General features: G+C 37.9%; 1 protein-coding gene across 1 annotated transcript in view; it reads right to left on the reverse strand.

Annotated features, from left to right (window-relative positions):
- Window positions 1-186: 186 nt before the first annotated feature.
- The window catches only part of LOC311091390 (uncharacterized protein), a 27,814-nt gene continuing 829 nt past the window's right edge, over window positions 187-27,171 (reverse strand). Inside the window, exons 2-6 of the mRNA XM_084127341.1 lie at window positions 6,556-6,584; window positions 6,359-6,413; window positions 5,205-5,273; window positions 3,438-4,003; window positions 187-2,241 (exon numbers count right to left, since the gene is read on the reverse strand). Of these exons, the coding sequence (XP_083983467.1) occupies window positions 2,173-2,241; window positions 3,438-4,003; window positions 5,205-5,273; window positions 6,359-6,413; window positions 6,556-6,584 (788 nt within the window). The 3' untranslated portion in view covers window positions 187-2,172. The remainder of the gene's footprint in view (window positions 2,242-3,437; window positions 4,004-5,204; window positions 5,274-6,358; window positions 6,414-6,555; window positions 6,585-27,171) is intronic.

A 27,171-nucleotide genomic window follows, 5' to 3' on the forward strand; every position in this document is an offset into this window, starting at 1 on the left:
AAAGAATGCATGCACGTTTTCTTAGTATGATAATTAAAAACCAATAGACTGATGAAAATGCAGGACATTTTCTCAATATGCGATGTGCGGGACAAGGGGTGAAAATGCTGTGCGGTAAACGCAAAGCGGGACGGGAGGTCGATCACCCTACTTGAAATTCCCCAAAGAAAGACTCAGAGGCAGCTGTGCGTTCAGTCAACAGCTCTTTATTAAACCATATCAATTCAAATATTAAAAGACACAGAACTATTCTTTCGACTGCATTGTGTTTATATGTTCTGCTACTCTTCATTTACTAGATTCGTTTATTCGTTTCATTCTGCGGTCAACGCTTCATGTATTTATCAAACATTCAGGACTTTAGCTCCTCTTTCTCTTATTGCTGGATTCTCTTGAAGCTTAAAAAATTATAATAAAGGTAACTGCGATTTTATACTTCACAATTCTGACTTCGAATTTGTGAGAAAAATTTGCCAGTCAGAATTGTAAGATAAAAAGTGGCGGAAACACGCTTCCATAGGTTTCTTTCCTCTCAAATCAGTTAAATATTATCAATCACAACAATATATGTGTGGGCGGAGTCTGTGATCAGACCCTCTCTCATTGGCTGCTTACAGAAAAGTGCAACATGCAGGGAAAGAACACTGGCACTTTCTGTCCAACACACACGTCTTGCACACTTCACTCACTCATTTACTAACTCACTCACTGACTCATTCATTCACTGACTCATTCACTCACTCACTCACTCACTGACTCATTCATTCATTCACTCACTCTCTCACTGACTCATTCATTCATTCACTCTCTCACTGACTCATTCATTCACTCACTCACTGACTCATTCATTCACTCACTCTCTCACTGACTCATTCATTCATTCACTCTCACTGACTCATTCATTCACTCACTCACTGACTCATTCACTCACTCTCTCACTGACTCATTCATTCATTTACTCACTCACTGACTTATTCATTCACTCTCACTGACTCATTCATTCACTCTCTCTCTCACTGACTCACTCTCTCACTCATTCATTCACTCTCTCTCACTCACTCACTCATTCACTCTCACTGACTCATTCATTCACTCACTCTCTCACTGACTCACTGACTCATTCATTCACTCACTCTCTCACTGACTCATTCATTCATTTACTCACTCACTGACTTATTCATTCACTCTCAATGACTCATTCATTCACTCACTCTCTCACTGACTCACTCTCTCACTCATTCATTCACTCTCTCACTGACTCACTCACTCACTCACTCATTCATTCACTCTCACTGACTCATTCATTCACTCACTCACTCTATCACTCACTGACTCATTCACTCTCTCTCACTGACTCACTCACTCACTCATTCACTGACTCATTCATTCACTCACTCTCTCACTGACTCACTCACTCTCTCACTCTCTCACTGACTCATTCATTCACTCTCTCTCACTGACTCACTCACTCACTCACTGACTCACTCACTCACTCACTCACTCACTCTGACTCATTCATTCACTCACTCACTCATTCATTCATTCACTCACTCACTCATTCATTCACTCACTGACTCACTGACTCACGATTGTTCTCTGCAACTCGTCTTATTAATCAATCACAGCTGTGATATGCTGAATATTACGTGATCAACAGGAAGTGCCTGGTGTTCTGATCCCAGAACAGTCTCAGTGTGTCATAACAGTTTTCAGCCATGTCATCACTTCAGCGTATAAAACACAGCAGAATGTTTCAGAGATTACATATAAATATAATATATATACTCAGTAACAGTCAAGAGCACAAATCACATTATTACTTCATCATATGTGCACATTTGCCTTATTATATAGAGTTAATTGTACAACTCACTGAAGTATTGCATTACAATATAGATATGAATGTTTAAATATTCAAATGACAAATATGAATATTCATGTGTGATGGTTTAGGGGCGTGGCTTGTGATGCGTGACTGGAGTGATCAAAGCATCGCTCGTCCAGTTGCGCGTTTTAGTTTGATTTCATCTGATGGGAATTACATTTCTGAACGTCTGCAGTAAAATAGTGAAGCCTGATGAATGTACCGCCTCTGTTACATAAATGATGTGTTATTTGGAGTGTTTCATCTTATTATAATGACTTCATATATATGTGTGTGAGTGTGTGTGTTTAACCCCTGCGAAGCTCATGTAGTTGCGCTGCAACTTTCCTCAGCTCAGCTTCGATCTCCAGCAGCTCCTGAACGAGACAGAGTTCATGAATTCAGCACACGTCTCTTCATCTAGCTCATCTATATGCACTCAATAAAAGATGAAAATAAAGTTCTAGTGGAAAAACACAGCAGAGGTTCTCATCCGGGCCTCAAGATGACCAAAAAGTATTTTAATGATTATTACTGGTAATATATTAAAATAAGCAAATTCTAATCTAAACTAAAATGGTAAATAAATAAATAAAAATCAATTAAGTTCTTGTATAATGTAATAATAATAAAAAATAAACAATAAATAATAAATGACCTTATCACCTCCTCAATAACTTTGTTTTAAATGAAAGATATCATTCTTTAAACTTTTGAAATCACAAAACTAATCATGGTTACTTAATATATAATACTCCCAGTTTCTGCTAATAAAAAGGAAAATATTTTAAAACGAGAAACTGTTATAATTACAGCAGAAATAGCTGTTATTATAGTATCGTTGAGACACTATAATTGTTTTTGGTAATATTTTGAATTAGTTTTAATTTTCATATTTTCTGTTTTCATTTAAATTTGGTAAAGTTTTAGTAATTTTTATGGTGTGTTTTTATTAGTTTTTTCTTTTTTAAATTAAGTCTATATAGTGTTTATTACTTTGTATTATTTTTCCACAAAGATATGAAGCTGTTTTTATCATTGAGAATAATCATAAATGTTTCTTGAGCATCAAATCATCATATTATACTGATTTCTGAAGGATCATGTGACACTGAAGACTGGAGTAATGATGCTGAAATTCAGCTTTGATCACAGGAATAAATTACACTTTACTATATATTCACATAGAAAACAGCTGATTTACATTCACATAATATTTCACAATTTGTACTGTATTTTTTATTTTAAAAATGCAGCAGAAGAGACTCTTATTACTAAATAAAAATATTAAACTAAAGAAATATTAGTATTGTAATATTTCACTTTAACATTTAAGAACAATAATGTTAATATTTATTTATATTTATGGCGTGTAAACGAACACAGTGCTGCGCTTCACTCTGAACACACAGCGCATATATATATATATATATATATATATATATATATATATATATATATATATTCATTTAAATTAACTCTGCCTTTGCGTTTTGAAACGCCGTATATTATGATTTCGGTTTTATTCTGATGAATCGTGAATCTAGTGAAGCTGTGATAGACAGAAACACACCTCATCTTCATCCTCCTCCTCCTCATGCTGTCGTTCCTCCTCTTCCTCCTCTCCGTCTCTCTCGAACTGTCGCGTGGCTTCATCGCTGGCGTTCTCCATCTCCCGCTTCTGCTCCTTCACCTCCGCCTCTGGTCTCTCCTCCTCCTGCACGCGCTCCATCTTCCTCATCAGCTCCTGCAGCTCCTCCTGTTTCTCCTCCTCTTTCTGTTTGCTCCAGCCGGCGGTGTCGTTCTTCTGCTCCGCCCGCAGCTGCTTCAGCTCCTTCTCCACCTTCTCCTTCTCCAGCATCAGCTCCAGCTCGTTCTTCCTCTCGTCCTCCTCGCTCTTCGTGCGCTTCTTCTCCAGCTGTTTCTTCTTCAGCTCCTTCAGCAGCTCCTCCAGCTCCTCGTCTTGTTTCCTCTGGATCTCCGTCGCCCTGATCTCCTCCTGCAGCAGCTCATCCAGGTCTCGCTCATTCTTCGTCGCTCCCTTCTCATCTTCATCCTCATCGTCCTCCTCGTCCTCCTCCTCCTCCCATGTGTCATAATCGTCTCTCTCGCGAGAGTATTTGCTCTCTCTATCTTTCTCTGCAGAAAAAACAGACACAGGTATCAGATCACACACTGACTCACTCACACACTGACTGACTCACTGACTCACTCACTCATTGACTGACTCACTCACTGACTGACTCACTCACTGACTCACTCACTCACTTACTCACTCACTCACTCACTGACTCACTCACTGACTCACTCACTCACTTACTCACTCACTCACTCACTGACTCACTCACTGACTCACTCACTCACTCACTCACTCACTCACTCACTCACCTCACTCACTCACTGACTCACTGACTCACTGAAAAAACGGACGTGTATCAGATGTGCGTTTTACTAGTCTCACATGACTGGATTAAATGCCTGTTCACACCGTTTTTCCACTGATGAATGACAAAAACACTGACAGCCAATCAGAACACACTTTAAAGATCTTGAGCTTTCTAAGCGATAGACTGAATTGAATTGAGGTGAATAATGACTATCATCTTCAGTAGTGCTGATTCTTAGAATTAGTGCACATCTTGCCGTTTCCATCCTGCAGTTTCTTATGCGATTTGCTTAAAAATAGGTGTATGTAAGCGTAGCCACTGACAGTTATTGAACTGAACTGAATCAACAATGAACTGAACTAATCTGAATAATGTCACTGTTGTCTTTTTAGAGCTGATTTACAGCAGAATGTGAATTTGTCTCATATTTGATGAGATTCTGTTATTTTCATGTTTATTAAGGACCTTATGACTGATTTAAAGTCCCCCTGTGGTGAAAATCCAGCCTTTAATGTTGTTTATGTGTCTATGTGGTGTTTTTAATGTGCTTTAAGACAAACCATGTGTAAATTCATAAGTCGACACCATTGCTGAGTATTTCCTCCTTAAAACTGCAGTGAACCAAAGACAGTCTCAAAAACACGCTTTGAAATCGCTGGTGTTTCTGACGTCACAAACTACCTTGTAACCAATCAGATCAACGTGTGATCGTCAACCAGTGGATCTCTGAGCTGAGTGAGTGAGTGAGTGGAGGCGGGGCTCATTTGCATATTCATAGAACCGCGTATACTAAATGAAGCAAGGGTGTCGAATTACATTCAAGCTATTTTAGGGAAAAAAACATTTTAATTTGTCATTTTGGTGATCAGAGATGAGTTTTAAGGGATAAAATGATTGACTACGGGGGACTTTAAACAAACAGTTGATAGTTTTGACAGGAGTGTTTTACTGACCGTGTTCTGCGAGTTCCTGTAATTCTCTCAGCAGACCCTCGTGTCTCTCTTGAGCGTTCAGAGCGTCGTCTGTGAACAAACCAGCACAGAATCACTGAAGCGTCTGATTCACAGTTCAGTCAAACATGATCATTCTGTCATCATTTACTACCCTCATATCACTCAAACCTGTGATACAAAAGAAGACATTTTAAAGTATGTCTGAGTGTTTTTGTCAATACTGAGTCAACGTTCTTCAATGAAACAATGGAAGCTTGTTTTCAACGCGTAATAAAACTATTTAAAAGATACTTGCAACTTTTTTATCATGCAATTCTGACTTCATAACTTGCAATTGCGAGGAAAAAAAAGTCAAGAATTGTGAGAATAAAAGTCGAAATTAACATTTTTATTTTTCATTCAGTGGCGGAAACAAGCTTCCATATGTTTCAGCACAGTTCTGTTATAAAATAAAATAGACATTTAAAACAAACTACTTCCAGGAACCAAATACTCATTTGGTAATGTTCTTAACGCTTGTGCATAACCTATTTTTAAAATGCTCGTATGGAAGCTTGTTTTCAACTCGTAATAAAACTATTTAAAAGATACTTGCAACTTTTTTATCATGCAATTCTGACTTTTTTCACGCAATTGCGAGAAAAAAAGTCAGAATTGTGAGATTAAAAGTCGCCATTAGCTTTTTAAAAATGTTATTCAGTGGTGGAAACATACACCAGCCTCATTTCACAGCTAACACAAATATATATGCCAAGAACGGTTTGCTAACGTTCTCATAAAGTTATGAAAACGTGTCATTATTTCTGAATGTTCTCTGAACGTTCAAAATGCCCCGTTTTTCAATGCTTCAAAAACGTTATGCGAACGTTAAAGGAATTCCATTTGATCATTCTTCAATCATTATGGGAAAGTTACTTTTGAATGTTCTCTAAATGATCTGAAACAAGTAAGTTAGTACATTTTTTTTTTTTTTAATCCACATTTTTTGTGCTAACGTTTCCAGAACATTATTAAAGACCAGATAAATTTGAACGAACATTTCTATTAACGTTTGTTTATAACTTTGAAATAACCTTGCCAAAACGTTCTGAGAACGTTCCTTGTTGGCTGGGATCTAGACCAACTAGTTGAACATTCAGATTGAAGATACTCACCCATCTTCTGTCGGTCACAGCCGTTAGCACTGACCGGGTCGCAGTCAGCCGCGCGCTAGTGTAAACACAAACACACGGGTTAGTTTACACACACACACACACACACACACACACACACACACACACACACACACACACACACAGAGAGAGAGAGAGAGAGAGAAGAGAGTAATCATTGTGAACGTGATGTGTCTGACCTGCTCGTCTGACAGAGGGAGACATCTCACTGTAGAGGAGAGCAGAAATACAGAAAGGAATTAAACCACAACGCAGGAAAAAAATAGTTTTGGTTCTGTGCAACGGCTGTTGATTGGATGGATGTTGGTATGTAGGCGTGGCTATCATAAATGGAGGCGGATCTGAGCTGAAGGGGCGGGGCTACGTGGACGAAATTATTAAACATTAAAGCTGCAAGCAGCATTTATCGGGGTTCAAGCAGTTAAGGCCTTTAAGGCATTTAAGCACAAAAGCATCAAAAGTTATTAAGATTTATTTAGCAAGCATGTAACCACTGACATAATAGATGGAAAAGACCATTTACAGCCAATACAGGCAATTTGCCATGGGATATATATGGTTTTAAAGCTTTTTAACAGTTATAGCGCCACCTATGGTCCGATCTCCATAAAATTGTTTACTGTGACCTCAAATTGAACCCATACACATGTGTACTGAGTTTGGTGAAGATATCTCATTTACTTCTTGAGTTATAGCCATTTGAGTAAAATAGGCTCCTCCCACAACGATTTGCCACATTCTAGAATTATTTAATATGATTCTAGCATGATTTACTATCATATACCATGTTCCAGAATGATTTATTAGGATTCTAGCATGATTTACCTTGATACACCTCATTTCAGTATTATTTACTATGATTTACAATGTTTCTAGCATGATTAACCACATTACTAGCAATTATGTGAAGTGTCAGTGCAAATGAGGTGATGAACACTGACAAAATATTATTGTGTTATAATAGTTAGTTATATACGTGATTTTTAGTGTGTGTCCAAGTATGAATGCAAAAGCACATGTAAAAGCTCCAAAACTCTGGAATAGCCTTCCTGATACTGTTCGTTGCTCAGACTCGCTCTCCCAGTTTAAAACTAGATTAAAGTCGCATCTCTTCAGCCAGGCATTCATATAATATTTTTAATCTTACAGTTCAAATTACAATCCGGCCTCTAGTTAATAAACGCCAGAGGAGAACTGGCCCCCGACTGAGCCTGGGTTCTCCCAAGGTTTTTTTTTTCTCCATTGGGTCACCTGATGGAGTTTTAGGACACTATTAGGTCACTTGATGGAGTTTTTCGGTTCCTTGCCACTGTTGCCTTTGGCTTGCTCAGTTGGGGATATTCTGGGGATATCTAATTTGATTTTATCAATAAATTCCACTAGAAACAAACCTTGTTGTATTATTTTAATTTAATACTGTAAAGCTGCTTTGATACAATCTGTATTGTGAAAAGCGCTATACAAATATACTTGACTTGACTTGACTTGACTTAAAATATTTCATTATTGAGTAGAATGGCCAGCAGAGGGCACTAGAAGACCACTTATTGGCTCACTTTCACTTTAAACCAGTTTTCTGCACTAAAGCAAACCAGTTTTTCCATGTTAACTCAATGCATGCTTACACACACACACACACACACACACACACACACACACACACACACACACACACACACATACACACACAGTTTAGTTAACCATGATTTACCATGATATACCACGTTCTAGTATTATTTACCAGGAGATAAACGACAATCTAGTATTATTTACTTTGATTTACCATGTTTCTAGCCTGATTTATCACATTACTAGCAATTATTTGAAGTGTCAGTGCAAATAAAGTGATTAACACTGACAAAATATGATTGTGTTATAAAAGTTATTGCTATATAAGTGATTTTTTTAGTGTGTATTCAAGTATGAATGCAAGCACATGTTGAAATATTTCATTAATAAGTAGAATGGCCAGCAGAGGGCAGTAGAAGACCACTTATTGGCTCACTTTCACTTTAAACCAGTTTTCTGCACTAAAGCAAACCAGTTTATCCATGTTAACTCAATGCATGCTTACACACACACACACACACACACACACACACACACACACACACACACACACAGCATAGTTAACCATGATTTACCATGATTTACCACATTACTAGCAATTATTTGAAGTGTCAGTGCAAATAAAGTGATTAACACTGACAAAATATGATTGTGTTATAATAGTTATTGCTATATAAGTGATTTTTAGTGTGTATTCAAGTATAAATGCAAGCACATGTGGAAAAATTTAATTAATAAGTAGAATGGCCAGCAGAGGGCAGTAGAAGACCACTTATTGGCTCACTTTCACTTTAAACCTCATGATTTTGACCAGTTTTCTGCACTAAAGCAAACCAGTGTTTCCATGTTAACTCAATAATGCATACTTGCTACATATGCTACACACAATAATGCTACACACACACACACACACACACACACACACAAATGTTTTAGTGATATTGGTGTCACATTCACCTTCATCACATTCACCTTCTGTCTTCATCACATTCACTATCTGTCGTCATCACCTGCACCTGCTCCTCATCACCCTCCTCATCATCACCTGCTCCTCATCATCATAACCGTCACCTGTTGTCCTTGTCTTGATCTGTGTATTTAAGTTCCCCTCTCATCCATTATCATTGTCGGTTATTGTTTGTGCACTAGCACTCTGTTATGTTTGTTTTCATGTTGGAAAATAAAACCTTTGTTATATTTGTACCACACACACACACACACACACACACACACACACACACACACACACACACCATCATTTATCATGATTTACCATGGCTGATACCAATACCAATATGAGAAAATGACTATTTTAAACAGCGGGGGGCAGTAAAATACCACTTATTGGCTTAACATGCCATTAATTCATATCATTTTCACCTTTTTAACTGTTATAGAGGCAAATTTTGTCCGATCTGTCTGAAAATTTTCATGCTTGTTCAGGGTGATATTTCACACGTTCTGACTTGTTTTTAAGAAGGTCTGAGCATTGATTAAAGAGATATAGGCTTTCGGGGACACTTGGTAAAGGCCAGATTTTGAAGTGAACCTATTATAGCTATCCAAATGAAGTAGTTCAACTTTTTCTGACAATTATTGATCTAGTGAGTCCAGAGAATTGTATTGCACTAGTTTTGAACATTATGATATGAAAATTATATGATCAGAGATGGAAAAGACCATTTACAGCCAATACAGGCAGTTTACCATAGGAAATATATGATTTTAAAGCTTTTTAACAGTTATAGCGCCACCTATCGTCCGATCTCCATAGAATTTTTCATGCTTGTTAATGATGTTATGTCACATATGCTGACCACTTTTTGTGAAGTTCTGAGTTTTTATTTAGGATTTATAGGCTTTTTAATGTATTTTGACACGCCCATTTTATAAATGACCCTATTAGAGCCATCCAAATGCAAAAGTTCAACTTTTTTTTGATAGTTTTTGATCTAGAGAGTCCAGAGAATTGTCCTAGACTGGTCTGGTTCCGATCGGGCGAAAAACCTAGGACTAGTTCGCAAAAGTAGGTTTTTAACATGTTTGCGAATATTTAATGAACGGTTTGATTGACAGCAATGGTTCTTGAGGCAAAGTTGTTCAGGATGAGGAGATCTATCAAATGATATGCATATTGTGTGGATATTTGTAACACCACGTGATTACAGAGCCATAAAACTCGTTAGCGCCAACTAGTGGCCGATTTCTTTCAAAATTCTTACAGACCTCTAGGGCCTTGAGTCGAACATGCCCATCGAGTTTCGTTCCGATCGGCCTCCGTTAACCTTGTCTAATAGGTGCTCAAATTTCATTGGCCGATGGCGGCCATGTTTTTTGAGATACGCCAATGTCCTCATACACATACATGGCACCTTGGACCAAGACACTGCATACCAATTTTCAAGTCAATCGGACTAACGGTCAGGTGGTTATAGCCTGTTTTATGTTTTTTTCATGTTATAGCGCCACCATGTGGCCAATCGCCGCGGTTTTTTTACTGTGACCTCAGATTGACCTCTTACACATGTGTACCAAGTTTGGTGAAGATACCTAATTTACTTCTGGAGTTATAGCCATTTTAGTAAAATAGGCCCTGCCCACGACGTACGTTTTGGCGCCCCTTAGCGTCCGTGAATCGAAATTTCAACTTTTTTTCGATAGTTTTTGATATTCAGACTCAAGAGAACATTTCTGCACTGGATTGGTTCCGATCGGGCGAAAAACCTAGGACTAGTTCGCAAAAGTAGGTTTTTGACAAAATTCAAAATGGCGGAAAATCTATCATGGCGGAAATGAAATCGGAGATATACGTTTTGTTCGTCAGGCGTCCAGCTTTCCAATGATATAAGACACTTGAGTCTACGACATACGGTCTAGTAGTTATGAGCAGTTTTGCGCTTTTGGTTGCTATAGCGCCACCTATGGGCCAATCGGGGTCATACTTTTATAGGTTCTCCCCAAATTGAGGACTACCATTTGGCCAAGTTTCAAGGTTCCAGCTCTTACGGTTTGGTCTGCACGATGCGTTTAAGGGGAAAATAATAATAATAATAATAATAATTAAAGCTGCAAGCAGCATTTATCGGGGTTCAAGCAGTGAAGGCCTTTAAGGCCTTTAAGCACAAAAGCATCAAAAGTTACAAAGTTATATTTAGCAAGCATGTAACCACTGACATCATAGATGGAAAAGACAATGTTCTAGCATGATTTACCATGATATACCACGTTCTAGAATGATTTACCAGGATTCTAGCATGATTTACCTTGATACACCACATTCTAGTATTATTTACTATGATTTACCATGTTTCCAGCGTGATTTACCATGATTTACCACATTACTAGCAATTATGTGAAGTGTCAGTGCAAATGAAGTGATAAACACTGATATGATTGTGTTATAATAGTTATTGTTATATAAGTGATATTTAAGTGTCTAAATATGAATGATGCAAAATCACATGTGAAAAGACTTCATTAATAAGTAGAATGGCCAGCAGAGGGCAGTAGAAGACAACTTATTGGCTCAGTTTCACTTTAAACTTCATGATTTTAACCAGTTTTCTGCACTAAAGCAAACCAGTTTTTCCATGTTAACTCAATAATGCATGCTTACACACACACACACACACACACACACACACACACAAACATACACACACAAATACAAATTTGTTTTTGGGATATGTTATTGAGAAAGTATATTTATTTGTCTATAGGCATTTCTTTGTGATCTAATAATATAAAACTATATTACCAGTATAGGGCTGTAACGATTCCTCGATTAAAGGGGTCATATAGGCCTACTGGTACATGCACTTTTACAAGTTGATTGTACTGAAATGTGCGTTGGCAGTGCCTGTACACAACCATCATAAAATGATAAAAATCCATCCAGTGTTTTTTTTTCAAATCTCCTTATATGTTCTACACTTTCTGAAATCAAGCCGTTTGATTTTGTGACGTCACAAAATCGACGCCCCTCCCACGGTTGTGATTGACAGCAGCGTTTCAACACAGACCGTGAGTGAGCTGTCTATCATCATAGTGCATTGATATGCTGGAGAAGAATGGCGTCTAAGTCATTTTGATGTTTTGATGTAATATTCCCAAAGCATTGACGCAGGGATTCCCCACGATCAACGTCCATGCTTTCATGTTTGCGCAAATCATTTCACACCAGATAGCTTTACAAAGGAGGGTCAGTAAAACTGGTTTTGCTAAGAAGCTGCTCCTGAAAATAGGATTGGTACCAACTATTCGTGTTCCTGCTGTACCTCCAGAAGAAGAAGTGAGTGTAACGTTTTATTAACCTTTATATTAATCTTTATTAGCCTAGAAATCTAGACGCACCCTAGCGGCAGCAAAATGTATTTTGCAGCCAGGTGGGTCTAGCAACTCTCAATAGACCTTCTAGCTGCAAAAACCTAAATTGGGTCAGGCCAATCACGTCGCTTATAGAGTAGGCGGGGCGGGCTTAACATATGACAACAGAGTTGCGACGGTTACCTGCCTGCGACTTGAAAACAAAGAATGACGGCTGCTGGAGAACAGTCTTTCGAATCGGCTTTGTCCGCGACTCTGGAGGACTTGGAGTTAAGTTTTTCTTTAAGAAAAGAGCAAAGAACATTCTTTAAAAAAGGAAGATGTGTTCGTCGTTTTGCCGGCCAGATATGGCAAAAGTTGAATGAATCTATCAACTAGCTCCGCTGTTGGGAAAACGCTCTGGTTGGTTGAAGCGCTGTCCTATTGCATGGAGAGGGAATTTGAAAGACAGCCGTTTATCCCGCCCCTCGGAGTGAGCGTGTCTATGGTGAGTTGCCAGACTAAACATCTTGATGTAGTCTGGCTTGCCAGGCTAAATCTTTATATTAATCTTTGCAAATCGCTTGCTGCACGCTTCACGGTGAATGCGGCTGTTTACACTCAGAGTACATTACAACATGTTTTCTATGTACGACGTTCTCAATATAATTCATAATCCCACGTTAATGAACAACGCGTTATGGTTATTGTGTTAGAAACGGTGTCAAACAGAACAGAGGGGCGGGGTGAGCAAAGCTCATTATCATTTAAAGACACATGCACTTAAATGGCGTGCTGAAAACAGAGCTGTTTTGGACCAGGTAAAATGAGTGTTATCTTACAATACTAATGAGAATTTTTAATTGAAGTATAATACAAACTTTTAATTTAGACCCTAAAGAATCATTAGCTTGTACAAAAATGGCATTATATGACCCCTTTAAAGTCAAGTACTTTTTTTTTTAAATCCTCGATTGCAATTTACCGGAAGTGGTGCATTCCACAAACGAGAATCCATCAACCGCAGAATTACACAGTTTTCTAAGACAACGCGATGTATTTAAAACCATTTACACAGTCATTATATAGCATAGTGCTATTGTGAAATCACAAAGGCTGTGATTCAGTTAAATAAATATATCCTCTGTTTTTTTGTTTGTTTGTTTTTTCACAGAGAAGATGCTTTAATTACATGAGTGCAGAGTACATGTTAAAATTACCTCAGCTCCGTCAACAGTAAACGCTGCTCCAAGCAAACTCAGTCTCTGCAGTGCTGTTTGTTTACGTTTCCAATAACGTGCATTTGGGAACGCAAGTCAGACGCAGTTTGTGTTTCATAGTTGTACTGTTATCATTTATATTTGTGGAGCGCGTCTCGGGATTCTCAAACTGCTTCTCGGTTTCTCAAATTGCTGTTCATCTCGGTTTCAAAATAAAAGTTTAAACATCGCGATTTCAAAATAAAAGTTTAAACTCTCACTCTGAGTTTGCATGTTTTGATGTGCACATGTTCTTGTTCAAGAAATTACAGTGGCTGTAGCATTTCTATCGTACAGAAGTGGCCAAATATTAAAGGTTAAGTTGACATTTGAATTTAATGTTGTTTGGACAATAAACAAGGATTTGATAATGCCTTAGTGTAACAACAACCAGGCCGCTGGTGCCCTCTGCAGGCATTTGTTATTCATGTACATAAGTTATGTTTATATTAGTTTATATAATTTATTTTACATGGGTATATTTTAACAGTGTTGTTCAATAAAACCCATATAATTACTTACTTTGATACTTTACTTGAACCAATCATTATTGCTTGTTATTATATATTTGTATTTTAAGTCATTTTAAAGGCTGTTGTTAACTTGAATCTATTTTTTACCACATTTTTTTATCCGATTACTTGAATAGAATACTCGATTACTAAAATAATCGATAGCTACAGCCCTATCATAATAAAAAAGATTGCTTTTAAAGCATTTGTTTGTTTCCCAATACTGAAAGCTAATGAAAAGATCATATGTAATCTTGCTGCTCCCTCAAGTGGACAAAAGTGGTATTATAGCTTACATTTTACAATTGAAGTGTTTGAATGAATGAGTGAATGAATGGGAATTTGGTTTTTCACTTATATCTCGGTAACCAGAACGCGAAAAATTCTGAAACTCAGAGCATAGATAGTGCTCGAGGAGCCCTGTTGAATGAGACTATCATTCAGGCCCGCGACAACACGTTTCGATCAAGAGCCTGGAGAGGACCTTACCATCAAAATTTGAGCGCGCAACGACTTTCCGTTTTCGAGTAATGAGTGAATTTGTATTCGGGGACGTGGCGTAAATGCCGTTTTACTTTCGGTTTCAGTATTCACTTGTGACTCAGTTGTCAATAGTAATACAACAATAGATTAATTTTGACAAAATGTGATTGTAAATGTTAAAATAATGATTTTATAAAGTCTAAATATGAATTATAGAACAATATTAGGGAGTAGTATGATGAAATGACAGCAGGGGGCAGTAAAATACCACTTATTGGCTTAATATGCTATGTTATTCATATTCACCTTTTTTATTAACTGTTATAGAGGCAAATTTTGTCCGATCTGTCTTTTTCATGCTTGTTCTGACTTGTTTTTAAGGTCTGATCATTCATATTAGAGATATAGGCTTTTGTGGACACTTGGTCAAGGCTACATATTGAAGTGACCCTATTATAGCCATCCAAATGAAGAAGTTATACTTTTTCTGATAATTATTGAGTACAGATAATTGCACTGCACTGGTTTTGAACATTATTATATGAACATTATATGAGCACAGATGGAAAACACCATTTACAGCCAATACAGGCAATTTACCATAGGAAATATATGGTTTTAAAGCATTTTAACAGTTATAGCGCCACCTATGGTCCGATCTCCATAAAAATGTCCATGCTTCTTTAGCATGTTATGTCACATATGCTCATCAATTTTTGTGAAATTCTGACTTTTTATTTAGGATTTATAGACGTTTGAGTGTATTAGGACATGCCTATTTTCTAAATTACCCTCTTATAGCCAACCAAAAGCAAAATTTCAACAACTTTTTGATAATTATTGATCTAGAGAGTCCAGAGAATTGTCCTAGAATGGTCTGGTTCTGATCGGGCGAAAAACCAGGGACTAGTTCGCAAAAGTAGGTTTTTAACATAATTCCGAATATTTAATGAATGGTTTGATTGACAGCAATGGTTCTTGAGGCAAAGTTGTTCTCCATGAGGAGATCTATCAAATGATATGCATATTGTGTGGATGAGTGTAACACCACGTGATTACAGAGTCATAAAACTCGTTAGCGCCAACTAGTGGCCGATTTCTTTCAAAATTCTTACAGACCTCTAGAACCATGAGTTGAACATGCCCATCGAGTTTCGTTTCGATCGGTCTCCGTTAACCTTGTCTAATAGGTGCTCAACTTCATTGGCCAATGGCGGCCATGTTTTTCAAGATACGCCAATGTCCTCATAGATTTACATGGCACCTTGGACCAAGAGACTGCATACCAATTTTCAAGTCAATCGGACTAACGGTCAGGTGGTTATAGCCCTTTTCATGTTTTTTTCATGTTATAGCGCCATCTAGTGTTCAATCGTCGCGATTTGTTTACTGTGACCCCAGATTGAGCTCATACATATGTGTACCAAGTTTGGTGAAAATATCTCATTGCGTTCCCGAGTTATAGCCATTTTAGTAAAATTAGCTCCGCCTCCTGCGAACGTTTTGACACCTCATAGCAACCATGTATCGAAATTTCAACTTTTTTTCGATAATTATTGATATTCAGACTCCAGAGAACATTTCTGCACTGGTTTGGTTCCGATTGGGCGAAAAACCAGGGACTAGTTTGCAAAAGTAGGTTTTGAACAAAATCCAATATGGCGGAAAAATTTGCATACCGGAAATGAAATACCTCCTATATTTTTTGTTCGGCTTGAGCCAAGGATTCCAATGATGTATGACACTTGAAGCTGGGACAAATGGTTATTGAGATATGAGCAAAATAGTGGATTTTTTTTGTTTTTTGAGCTATAGCGCCACCTATGGGCCAATCGGGCTCATACTTTGATAACCTCTCCTCGATTTTTGTACTACCTTGTGGCCAAGTTTCAAGTCTCTAGCACTTACGGTTTGGGCTGCACGATGCGTTTTAGCGGAGAAGAATAATAATAATAATTAAAGCTGCAAGCAGCATTTATCGGGGTTCAAGCATTTAAGGCCTTTAAGCACATAAGCATTTAAGACATTAAGGTTTATTTAGAAAGCTTTTAACCACTGAAATAATAGATTGAAAAGTCCATTTACAGCCAATACAGGCAATTTACCATAGGAAATATGTGGTTTTAAAGCTTTTTAACAGTTATAGTGCCACCTTTGGTCTGATGTCCATAAAATTTGGCATGCTTGTTAATGATCTTATGTGACATATGCTCACCAATTTTTGTGAAGTTTTGAGTTTTCATTTAGGATTTATAGGCTTTTTAGTGTATTTTGCCACGCCCATTTTATAAATGACCCTATTACAGCCATCCAAATGCAAAAGTTCAACTTTTTTTTTGATAATTATTGATCTAGAGAGTCCAGAGAATTGTCCTAGACTAGTTTGGTTCCGATTGGGCAAAAAACCTAGGACTAGTTCGCAAAAGTAGGTTTTTAACATGTTTGCGAATATTAAATGAACGGTTTGATTGACAGCAATGGTTCTTGAGGCAAAGTTGTTCAGTATGAGGAGATCTATCAACTGATATGCATATTGTGTGGATGTATGCAACACCACGTGATTACAGAGCCGAAAAAACTCGTTAGCGCCAACTAGTGGCCGATTTCTTTCAAAATTCTTACAGACCTCTTGGGCCATGAGTCGAACATGCCCATCGAGTTTCGTTCCGATCAGCCTCCGTTAACCTTGTCTAATAGGTGCTCAAACTTCATTGGCCGATGGCGGCCATGTTTTTTGAGATACACCAATGTCCTCATAGATATACATGGCACCTTGGACCAAGAGACTGCATACCAATTTTCAAGTCAATCGGACTAACGGTCAGGTGGTTATAGTCTGTTTTATGTTTTTTTCATGTTATAGCGCCACCATGTGGCCAATCGCCGCGGTTTTGTTACTGTGACCTCAGATTGACCTCTTACACATGTGTACCGAGTTTGGTGAAGATACCTCATTTATTTCTCGAGTTATAGCCGTTTTAGTAAAATAGGCTCCTCCCACAACGTACGTTTTGGCTCCCCCTAGCGATCGTGAATCGAAATTTCAACTTTTTTTCGATAATTATTGATAGTCAGACTCCAGAGAACATTTCTGCACTGGTTTGGTTCCAATCGGACGAAAAACCTAGGACTAGTTCGCAAAAGTAGGTTTTTGAGAAAATTCAAAATGGCGGAAAATTTTCCCAGGCGGAAATGAAATCGGAGATATACGTTTTGACCGTCTTGAGCCAAGGATTACAATGATATAAGACACTTGATTCTATGACAAACCGTCTAGGAGTTATGGCTGATTTCATACTTTTGCTTGCTATAGCGCCACCTATTGACCAATCGGGGTCATACTTTGATAGGTTCTCCCCAAATTGAGGACTACCATTTGGCTGAGTTTCAAGTCTCCAGCATTTACGGTTTGGGCTGCACGATGCGTTTTAGGGGAAAATAATAATAATAATTAAAGCTGCAAGCAGCATTTATCGGGGTTCAAGCAATTAAGGCCTTTAAGGCCTTAAAGCACAAAAGCATAAAAAGTTATTAAGTTTTATTTAGCAAGCATGTAACCACTGACATCATAGATGGAAAAGATCATGTTCTAGCATGATTTACCATGATATACCACATTCTAAAATGATTTACCATAAATCATCATGATTTATCATGGTTTACCATGATTTACCCTGTTCTAGCATAGTTTACCATGATTTACCATGTTCTAGCATGATATACCACGTTCTAGAATGATTTACTAGGATTCTTACATGATTTACCTTGATACACCATATTCTATTATTATTTACTATGACTTACCATGTTTCTAGCGTGATTTACCATGATTTACCACATTACTAGCAATTATGTGAAGTGTCAGTGCATATGAAGTGATAAACACTGACAAAATATGATTGTGTTATAATAGTTATTGTTATACAAGTGATTTTTTTTAGTGTCTACTCCTAAATATGAATGAATCCAAAAGCACATGTGAAAAGACTTCATTAATAAGTAGAATGGCCAGCAGAAGCCAGTAGAAGACCACTTATTGGCTCACTTTCACTTTAAACTTCATGATTTGCACCAGTTTTCTGCACTAAATCAAACCAGTCTTTCCATGTTAACTCAATAATGCATGCTTACACACACACACACACACACACACAAATATGTTTTTTGGATATGTTATTGAGAAAATATATTTAATTGTATAAAAATAGGCATTTCTTTGTGATCTAATAATATAAAACTATGTTACCAGTATAGGGCTGTAAAGATTCCTCGATTATAGTCAAGTACCAGATTTTAAAAAATCCTTGATTGCAATTTACCCCTCGAGTAATTGGCAAAATACTGAAAGTGGTGCATTCCACAGACGAGAATCCAACAACCGCAGAATTACAGTTTTCTAGGACAACGCGATATTTAAACAGGGCTCCAGACTAACTTTTTTTACTAGGAGCGCTGTAGCCCCTGACTGAAAATTTTAGGAGCACAAGCAGAAAATTTAGGGGCACACCTTAAATCAACTTGCAATGCAATTATTCAAATTTCCCCCAAAATAACTACTGACAAATTATTTAATAATAAATAGACTTAATGTACAGATATTACAATGTGCAGTTTTATTTTAAGTTCACAGGCACCAGACTAACATCTGAGGGAAGCGGCACCGCAGACACTGAGTTTTACAAAAAAATATCTGGTAGCACTGGGGCTGACAATAAAGCACTAAGCTTAGTTTAGGGTGTAGATGAAATTAACTTTAATTATTATCATTCATAATGTCTTAATATTAATTAAAAAGCAAACCGAGTGAAATGAATTATATTAGGGAGTGAAAATAGCCAATAAGCATCCTACTGTTTACAATGGTAATTTATTTATTTTATTATTTTTAAATAAGTGTATAAATAAGAGTTTAAATAAGACCATTTTTGAAGGATGAACAAAAAAAATGTGTTGGTCATCACATTAAAAATAACATTTATATATGATAGTTTTGAAGTGCTGGAAAAAGATGAGTAGCCTAACAGTTAGTACTTGTAAGCGTTTGACTATTTCTGTCACATTATGGTTACAGTTACTACATTAAATCCATGGTGAATGTCGCTGATTTGTGGTCTGAAAGCCCAGTGTTTCTCCTGGTTTCCACATCAGCGCTGTTTGATCTGATATCTGATTATGTTATTAATTCTGAGGCAAATTCAGTGGATTTCTTCACTGGATCTCCAGAGTCTGGATCTCCTAGTAACAGTGTCGCGTGATCGAGATCGGCCCGCGACTGGCAAGTTCGGGCTGCTGCGCTCATAGGCTGCGCCATAGATATCATATATAAACGCGTTTATATATTATATCTATGGGCTGCGCTGTCTATTATTGATTCGAACTAATAAACGGTCTGTGAAGCATAAAGGAGTAAGTTAGCGCATTTTCGTTCCGCTTTCATTTTGTTTGGATTCGCTGCTCGAATTCAATGCAGATTAGCCTACATGTTAAAATTACCTCAGCTCCGTCCACAGTAAACGCTGCTCCAAGCAAACTCAGTCTCTGCAGTGCTGTTTGTTTAGGTTTCCAATAACGTGCAAATATGGGAACGCAAGTCGGACGCAGTTTGTGTTTCATAGTTGCACTGTTATCATTTGTGGAGCACATCTGGGTTTCTCAAACTGCTGTTCATCGCAATTTCAAAATAAAAGTTTAAACATTGCGATTTCAAAATATAAGTTTAAACTCTTGCTCTGAGTTTGCATGTTTTGATGTGCACATGTTCTCGTTCAAGAAATTACAGTGACTGTAGCATTTCTATCGTACAGAAGTGGCCAAATATTAAAGGTTAAGTTGACATTTGAATTAATTGTTTGGACAATATTAAACAAGGATTTGATAATGCCAGGCTTAGTGTAACAACAACCAGGCCGCTGGCGCCCTCTGCAGGCATTTGTTATTTATGTACATAAGTTATGTTTATATTAGTTTATATAATTTATTTTACATGGGTATATTTTAACAGTGTTCTTCAGTAAAACCAATATAATTACTTACTTTGATACTTTACTTGAACCAATTATTGTGGCTTGTTATTATATATTTGTATTTTAAGTAATTTTAAAGGCTGTTGTTAACTTGAATCTATTTTTTACCACAATTTTTTTTATCCGATTACTTGAATAGAATACTCGATTACTAAAATAATCGATAGCTACAGTCCAATTATAATAAAAAAGATTGCTGTTTAAAGCATTTGTTTGTTTCCCAATACTGAAAGCTAATGAAAACGTAATGTGTAATCCTACTGCTCCCTCAAGTGGACAAAAGTGGTATTATAGCTTGCATTTTACAATTGAAGTGTTTGAATGAATGAGTGAATGAATGGGAATTTGGTTTTTCACTTATATCTCGGTAACCAGAACGCGAAAAATTCTGAAACTCAGAGCATAGATAGTGCTCGAGGAGCCCTGTTGAATGACACCATCACTTTGTTTTTGGGCGATTAGGGCCGGAAGTTATGACTGTTCAAAGCTAGCCAACGACGGGCCCTTTCCAACGAGCTCTCACACAAGGTTCGGGGTGGTCTGGGTCAGGAGTTACGGCTGTTCAAAGTCGGGGGTCCCGCCGACTAGCGTTCCCCGGGGGTTGCGCTCCCGAGGCCCGCGACGACACGTTTCGATCAAGAGCCTGGAGAGGACCTTACCATCAAAATTTGAGCGCGCAACGACTTTCCGTTTTCGAGTTATGAGTGAATTTGTATTCGGGGGCGTGGCTTAAATGCCCGTTTTACTTTCGTTTTCCATTTCCATATCTCAGTGACACAATTGTCAATCACAATTGTGACACAATACTCCAATAGATGAGTTTTGACAAAATGTCATTGTAAATGTTAAAATAATGATTTTATAAAGTCTAAATATGAATTACATAACAATATTAGGCAGCAGTATGATGAAATGACAGCAGGGGGCAGTAAAATACCACTTATTTCATTTTCACCTTTTTAACTGTTATAGAGGCAAATTTTGTCTGATCTGTCTGAAATTTTTCATGCTTATTAAGAGTAATTTCATGTTCTGACTTGTTTTTAAGAATATAGCATTCATTTAAAAGATATAGGCTTTTGGGACACTTGGTCAAGGCAATTTACCATAGGAAATGTATGTTTTTCAAAGCTTTTTAACAGTTATAGCGCCACCTATAGTCCGATCTTCATGACATTTTGCATGCTTGTTAATGATGTTATGTTACATATGCTCACCAATTATTGTGAAGTTCTGAGTTTTCGTTTAGGATTTATAGGCTTTTGAGTGTTTTTTTGTCCCTCCCCTTTCCTAAATGACCCTGTTACAGCCAGGCAAATGCAAAAGTTCAACTTTTTTTCGATAATTATTGATCTTGAGAGTCCAGAGAATTGTCCTAGACTGGTCTGGTTCCGATTGGGCGAAAAACCAGGGACTAGTTCGCAAAAGTAGGTTTTTAACATGTTCGCGAATATTTAATGAACGGTTTGATTGACAGCAATGGTTCTAGAGGCAAAGTTGTTCAGCATGAGGAGATCTATCAAATGATATGCATTTTCTGATGAAATTTGTAACACCACGTGATTACAGAGCCTTAAAACTCGTTAGCGCCAACTAGTGTCCGATTTCTTTCAAAATTCTTACAGACCTCTATGGCCTTGAGCCAAACATGCCTACTGAGTTTCGTTCCGATCGGACTCCATTAACCTTGTCTAATAGGTGGTCAAACTTCATTGGCCGATGGCGGCCATGTTTTTTGAGATACGCCAATGTCCTCATAGACATACATGGCAGCTTGGACAAAGACACTGCATACCAAATTTCAAGTCATTCGGACAAACAGTCCGGTGTTTATATGTTTCTTTCATGTTATAGCGCCACCATGTGGCCAATCGACGCGATTTTTTTAGTGTGACCCCAGACTGACCTCCTACACATGTGTATCTAGATTGGTGAAGGCAGCTAATTTACTTCTCAAGTTATAGCCATTTTAGTAAAACAGGCTCCTCCCACAACGTTAATTTTGCGTCTGCTAGCAACCGTGAATGGAAATTTCCACTTTTTTTTCGATAATTATTAATAATCAGACTGTAAAGAACATTTCTGCACTTGTTTGGTTCCGATCGGGCGAAAAACCACAGACTACTTTGCAAAAGTAGGTTTTTGACAAAATTCAAAATGGCGGAAAAATTTGCATACCGGAAATGAAATCGGAGATATACGTTTTGCCCGTCTTGAGCCAAGGATTACAGTGATATAAGACACTTGAGTCTACGACAAACCGTCTAGGAGTAATTAGCGATTTCGTACTTTTGCTTACTATAGCGCCACCTATTGGCCAATCGGGGTCATAATTTGATAACCTCTCCTCGATTTTTGTACTACCATCTGGCAAAGTTTCAAGTCTCCAGCACTTACGGTTTGGGCTGCACGATGCGTTTTACAGGAGAATAATAATAATAAAAATCAGGACAATTACAATAGGGTTTCAGCACTTCGTGCTTGAACCCCTAAAAATCAGAGCAATTACAATAGGGTTTCAGCACTTCGTGCTTGAACCCCTAATCAGCACAATTACAATAGGGTTTCAGCACTTCGTGCTTGAACCCCTAATAATAAAAATCAGCACAATTACAATAGGGTTTCAGCACTTCGTGCTTGAACCCCTAATAAAAATCAGTACAATTACAATAGGGTTTCAGCACTTCGTGCTTGAACCCCTAAAAATCAGTACAATTACAATAGGGTTTCAGCACTTCGTGCTTGAACCCCTAATAAAAATCAGTACAATTACAATAGGGTTTCAGCACTTCGTGCTTGAACCCCTAATAAAAATCAGTACAATTACAATAGGGTTTCAGCACTTCGTGCTTGAACCCCTAATAAAAATCAGTACAATTACAATAGGGTTTCAGCACTTCGTGCTTGAACCCCTAATAAAAACCAGTACAATTACAATAGGGTTTCAGCACTTCGTGCTTGAACCCCTAATAAAAATCAGTACAAAAAATTACAATAGGGTTTCAGCACTACGTGCTTGAACCCCTAAAAATCAGTAAAATTACAATAGGGTTTCAGCACTTCGTGCTTGAACCCCTAATAATAATAAAAATCAGCACAATTACAATAGGGTTTCAGCACTTCGTGCTTGAACCCCTAATAAAAATCAGCACAATTACAATAGGGTTTCAGCACTTCGTGCTTGAACCCCTAATAAGAAGAGACGTTTTGGACAGTTATAGCGCCACCTATGGTCCGATCTTCACGAAACTTGGCATGCTTCTTCACCATGTTCTGACACATATGCTCATCGATTTTTGTGAAGTTTGGGGTTTTCCCTTAGGTTGTATAGGCCTTTGAGTGTTTTTTTGTCCCACCCCTTTCCTAAATGACCCTGTTACAGCCAGGCAAATGCAAAAGTTAAACTTTTTTTCAATAATTATTGATCTAGAGAGTCCAGAGAATTGCACTAGACTGGTCTGGTCTGGATTGGGCCAAAAACCAGGGACTAGTTCGCAAAAGTAGGTTTTGGACTAAATTGGCCATTCCAAATCGGGATTTGGAGATAGCCATTTTGTCCGTCTGGATCCAGGGATCACAGTGATGCTAAAATGGACAAACTGTCTAGGAGTTGTGAGCAATTTAGTAAATTTGGTCATTATAGCGCCACCTATGGGCCAATCTGGGTCATACTTTGATAGGTTCTCCCCAAATTGAGGACTACCATTTGGCCAAGTTTCAAGGTTCCAGCTCATACGGTTTGGGCTGCACGATGCGTTTTAGGGCGGAATAATAATAATAATAATAATAATAATAAAAATCAGCACAATTACAATAGGGTACGAAAAAAAGTACCTGGAAGCAGGTACAGGTACAACTTTTACACAGTGGAAAACCAAACAAAGCCGAGTCGAGTCGAGTCGAGTCGAGTCGAGCCGAGCCGAGCCGAGGCGAGCTGGTACTGTGTAGTGGAAAAGCGTCATTTGTTTCATATCAAAAGTACTTGTCTGTCAGCGCGCAGTCTCCTCTCTGATCCACAATGTATTTTTCACTGCGTGAGAACTTGGTGTGGTGTGAGAGTGGCGTTGCTTGTCAGACATAGCAACAGTAACTAAAGTGGGCGGGTCTTTGCGAATGGTCATTGACAGTATGGACGGGGATTCGCCAGTCCCAATTCAAAACAAATTTCATGACAATCCATCATTGTTTGGTTCAAACATGTGAGAGCATCAAAATGATCCATGGGTGAAATTGATTGGATTTAATTCATTTTTTTGTCAGTTCCTATCATAATTTTAACATTTTGGCGTTATTGTTTAGCTATTTACCTATGTTTTCAAATTTCCTTTGTTTTTTTGTTGTTGTCTCGATCGGACTAATGGCTTTGAAGATAAACACAATTTTTTAAAGCTCTAAATGACACTTACAAAAACCATAAGGCAAATCCTGGCATGTTTGGTATTGTTGGACTCGGCAAGGATTCAGGAGTCTTAGGAGGTCACTCCTGTGAAAAAACACTGTCTTGAAACTTCTAAGGCTCCTTCAAGGCATTGTGCCAATGACGTATACTGAGTTTTTTGAGATACACCAATGTTCTCATAGACTATCATGGCACCCTGGAAAAAGACACTGCGTGCCAATTTTCAGTAGACTAACAGTTGGGTGCGCTTATAGCTATTTTCATGATTTTTTTCACTGTTATAGCGCCACCAAGTGGCCAATTGTCACGATTTTTTTCATGTCAACTCAGATTGAGCTTATGAACATGTGTCCCAAGTTTAGCGAAAATATCTCTTTCCGCTCACAAGTTATAACCATTTTATTGTGCCACCAAGTGGCAAATTGTCATGATTTTTTTTTTTCACGTGACCTCAGAATGAGCTCATGAACGTGTCCCAAGTTTTGCGAAAATATCTCTTTCCATTCACAAGTTATAACCGTTTAATAGTGCCACCAATTGGCCAATTGTTGCGATTTTTATCAAGTGATCTCAGGTTGAGCTCAGGAAGATGTATCCCGAGTTTAGCAAAAAAATCGTTTTCCGTTCACAATTTATAACCGTTTTAGTAAAAGTGGCCCTGGTGCCATCAAATATTTTGGTTCCCCTTATCGACCGTTAATTGAAATTTTGAATTTTTTGGATGATTATTGATTGTCAGACTCCAGAGAATATTCTTGCAGTGGTTTGGTTCCGATTGGGCCAAAAACCTAAGAGAAGGTCGCAAAAATAGGTTTTTCAAAAAAATGCAATTTACTCGAAATTGGCGCCTGAAGGGCGAGCAAATCGGAGATAGCCATTTCGCCCGCCTTGAGCCAAGGATTCCAACGATATAAGACACTTGATCCTGGGACAAACGGTCTAAGAGTTATGAGCGATTTTCAACTTTTGGCTGCTGTAGCGCCACCTATGGGCCAATCGGGGTCATACTCTGATAGGTTGTCCCCAAATTGAGGCCTACCATCTGGCCAGGTTTCAAGTCTCTAGGCCTTACGGTTTGTCCTGCACGATGCGTTTTACGAATCCTTACAATTACAATAGGGTTTCAGCATTTCATGCTTGAACCCCTAATAAGAATGAAGGCTTTTTGCCAGTTATAGCGCCACCTATGGTCCGATCTCCATGAAACTCTGCATGCTTCCTCACCATGTTCTGACACATATGCTCATCAATTTTTGTGAAGTTCCGAGTTTTTCTTTGGGATTTATAGGCTTTTGAGTGTATTTTGCCACGCCCCTTTTCTAAGTGACCCCGTTACAGCCACCCAAATGCCAAAGTTCAACTTTTTTTTGATAATTATTGATCTAGAGAGTCCAGAGAATTGTCCTAGACTGGTTTGGTTCCGATCGGGCGAAAAACCAGGGACTAGTTTGCAAAAGTAGGTTTTGGACAAAATTCGACATAGCAGAAAATTTTCCCTGCCTACATCCAAATCGGAGATAGCCATTTCGCCCGCCTTGAGCCAAGGATTCCAACGATATAAGACACTTGATCCTGGGACAAACGGTCTAAGAGTTATGAGCGATTTTCAACTTTTGGCTGCTGTAGCGCCACCTATGGGCCAATCGGGGTCATACTCTGATAGGTTGTCCCCAAATTGAGGCCTACCATCTGGCCAGGTTTCAAGTCTCTAGGCCTTACGGTTTGTCCTGCACGATGCGTTTTACGAATCCTTACAATTACAATAGGGTTTCAGCATTTCATGCTTGAACCCCTAATAATAAAAATCAGTACAATTACAATAGGGTTTCAGCACTTCGTGCTTGAACCCCTAATTACAAGCTCAAAACATATGCACGTCTGAGTAGCTCATGATTAAACCGATTCGGTATCATTTAACATTCATCAGGAATTCATAATGAAGAGGCTCATTAATATGACATGAATATTAATATGTCCAATTGGGTTTATTATATTGCTCTCTGGTGAACCTGCAGTGGAAACGCGTTTCATTAACAAGTTAATCATCGTCGTTAGCATTTATAAATCGTTAAACTTCAGAGTAAAGACCATTTCCGCCATATATGCTTTTAATCATAAACATGACGTCATAAATTAAATGTTTTAAGTAAAATAATCGCTTTAGTCATAATTATGACAGCATGTTAATTTAAAATGTATGTCATAAATACGTAGTATGTTATAATTTCGACATTTTATGGCAAAC

This window comes from Abramis brama, assembly GCF_963993115.1.
Source record: "Abramis brama genome assembly, chromosome: 10".
Lineage (NCBI taxonomy): Eukaryota > Metazoa > Chordata > Actinopteri > Cypriniformes > Leuciscidae > Abramis > Abramis brama.